This window comes from Eutrigla gurnardus (assembly GCF_963514095.1).
Source record: "Eutrigla gurnardus genome assembly, chromosome: 19".
Taxonomy (NCBI): Eukaryota; Metazoa; Chordata; class Actinopteri; order Perciformes; family Triglidae; genus Eutrigla; species Eutrigla gurnardus.
This window is the reverse complement of record NC_139930.1, coordinates 19,781,102-19,783,842: the sequence shown is the minus strand read 5'-3', so window position 1 is coordinate 19,783,842 and position 2,741 is coordinate 19,781,102. Positions and strand designations below refer to the sequence as shown.

Below are 2,741 nucleotides of genomic sequence, written 5' to 3'. Positions count from 1 at the left end.
CTGAAAAATAATTAGTCCTTATTTGGGGAAATAAGTGGTGGGCTGAGGACCAAGCAGGTGTGTTTTTCTCTGAAATGCCCGAGGTAATTAGTTGAGCTGACGTTGGGAGTCGTTTCACCCAAGTTAAAACAAAAAAAAACGACATATTTTCTCCTTTATTTTCATAAAATAGCTACGCTTTTAATCGCCCAGATTTTTTTGCTCTTTGCCTCCATCACATTTGAATGGAGGTGAATGGGAACGTGTTGTCGGCGCTCGCAGCATTGACAAAATCATTTACGTTCAGGAAATTCAACAGCAACGGCGTCTCTCCGGAGAAACTGTGTTCCCGTTACTCCGGAGACGTTCGCTGCGAGGCGGTTTTCATCGGAACCACATGAAACCCATAAAAACTCTCCTCGTGTAAAACGTTTAACTCCTTCTTTTTCCACATTTTCATCGGGAAAAACACAAAATCAGTCGTATCGCGGCGTGCTCGGGGAGCATCTCAAACACACGTCAGGTGTAATTACTGAGCCGCTGTGGTGTTAGGTAGTCCTGCAGCGGGTCGTGACCCCTAATGGTAATGGGAGCTGATCCAGGTGCTGCACCCTTTCCATTGACACTTCTCTGAACACACTGGGTGTCAACGCTCGCATCTCACTTAGGGAAACGTTGCAAAGATTTCAACTTTTTTTTAAAAATGTGCATAGAGTTCAACCCTTATATATTCCAACAGCAGATGAGACACATTTGTGATAAGTTTGCTGTGAATTATTAAGTCTCACACCATCTCTCTTCCATGAATGGACCTTCATAGATAATTTGCAATCATTGTTCCACACATTTATAAGGTTGGATGCGTAAAAGGAGAGTCTCTGGAGGAGATGTGGGCGTTCCCGTTTGGCGGTTTCAGCCCGTGACGCGCTGCCCACCGTGTGTCACCGTGGTTCATGCTTATGGTTTACCGGCGCATGGGGTTTTGGGTAAGATCCATGTGGCCAACCCCCCCCCCCCCCCCCCCCCCCCCCCCCCCCGGAGGAAGAAGGGGAAGGGGAAAGGCGTGTAGTAGCTCGATGCGACCGCTTGGGGGTTTCTGTAACTCGACACCTGGCCGCGCGGCGCGTTTTGCCATCGCTTTACCCACAGAAAGCCTATTTAAAAAGGAAAGGGATGAGTCCAACGCTCCTGACTCCGTAACCCCCCTCCAAAAAGAACCCAGCTTTCTCTCCGGCTGCGCGTCCCTCAATCTGGATCGGCATAAATGAATGAAACACAGGGGAATATCGACAGACAATCGCACAGGAAAACTCTCTGTCAGAGCAGCCTGCCAGAAGGGATTTATGTCGGGGTTTGACAGGCAAACCAACATGAGCTTTTTCCTCTGGAACTTCACCTCAAGCTTGTCAAATGCGTAAAACGGCGACCGGTGTCGTCTTCTGCCCCCCTTGCAAAGGAGTCACGCTGTGATTAACGGTCAGGTTTTTGACTGCCAGGACAAATGAATACAAATGAATTTAGGCACCCGAAGGAGAGATTGCAGAACCTCTCATCTAGACACAAAGTAAGTACCGTTTATTCCGTTTGTGTGTTTTGGTGAGAGGATGTTGAGAGGTGAGGCGGACCACTGGCGTGGGGGGGTGAGTGGGGGGGGGGGGCTGAGTTACAATCGAAGGAAACGCGTGCGTCCATGTGCGTAACGTTACCTGTGGATGTGCCGGGCTGGCTGTGATCCAGCTCCGCCGCGCAGCAGCGGTGTCCGCTGGGTGGACCGCTGCGTCCCTGTGCGTCCCTGTGCGGGGGTTTGTTTACCTGTCATTTGTCATTTGTTTGACATTCGTCCAAATATTTGTTTCTCCTCCATATAAATGGACCAAACAGACCAACCAGCGTCGCCAGGTTGGATGAGCTGGAACATTAACATTCCTATCTGTGTACTTTGTGAGCAGGACGGATCAGTTCGTTCAGCCGTCAAACGCAGGAACTTTGTAATTGTGATGTTTACTAAACGAGCTCATCTGATACAGAAACAGACATCCGGGAATATAATCATGATGACCATCTCATGCTTGCAACACTGAATGGTTTCCACGTTTCTCCCCTTTTTACGCATTCAGAGCCACATTTACGCACAGGAGGTTTTTTAGTATTCCACTTAAAATGAAATAATTGTACAGTTCCTTTACAACAGTTTCACTTATTCATTTACTGAAGAACACATCTGACCCGGATGTTACAGTAAACTCACGCATTGCAGTGTTGCGCTTCTTTAGGGAAGACGCGCACGCAGCAGCCAGCTGCTGAACAGCGAGCCCTCCATCCATTCATAAATGCATTCATTCATGCGCTCTTATCTTATCTGTGCTTGTGTTGAACACGTGGATTAGTGAGTGAGTCAGTGGCGGGGATGTCGGGGATGCAGTCAGTCATCGGGAGCAGAAAGTCCGGAGATCAGACTCACTTGTTCCCTGTAGCTTCTTCAAGTTGGCCAAGTTTATTTGTCGCACCTGGCTGGTGTGTTTTTGCAGAAATCATCTGTTTAGAAAAGAAAAATAACGTTTCATAGCATCCAAAATGTAGCAAGCGGCCAACAGTGGTGCATCCACCATTTAAGAAGTGCATGGATTGCCACATAAAGAGTCTACCTGCGAGGTGTCAGCTGGATGGAGCGTCACACACCACGTGTCCACATGGTGTCGCCCTTTTGGTCCCACTGTTGGCTTCTCACATGAAGTTATTCCTGGGAATATTTAAACATTCTT

The 2,741-nt window shown here is 48.2% G+C and overlaps 1 protein-coding gene across 1 annotated transcript in view; it reads left to right on the top strand.

Annotated features, from left to right (window-relative positions):
- Nucleotides 1-1,112: 1,112 nt before the first annotated feature.
- col27a1a (collagen, type XXVII, alpha 1a) overlaps nt 1,113-2,741 on the top strand; it is a 57,212-nt gene continuing 55,583 nt past the window's right edge. The window contains exon 1 of the mRNA XM_084035496.1: nt 1,113-1,543. Within this exon, the coding sequence (XP_083891622.1) occupies nt 1,491-1,543 (53 nt within the window). The 5' untranslated portion in view covers nt 1,113-1,490. The remainder of the gene's footprint in view (nt 1,544-2,741) is intronic.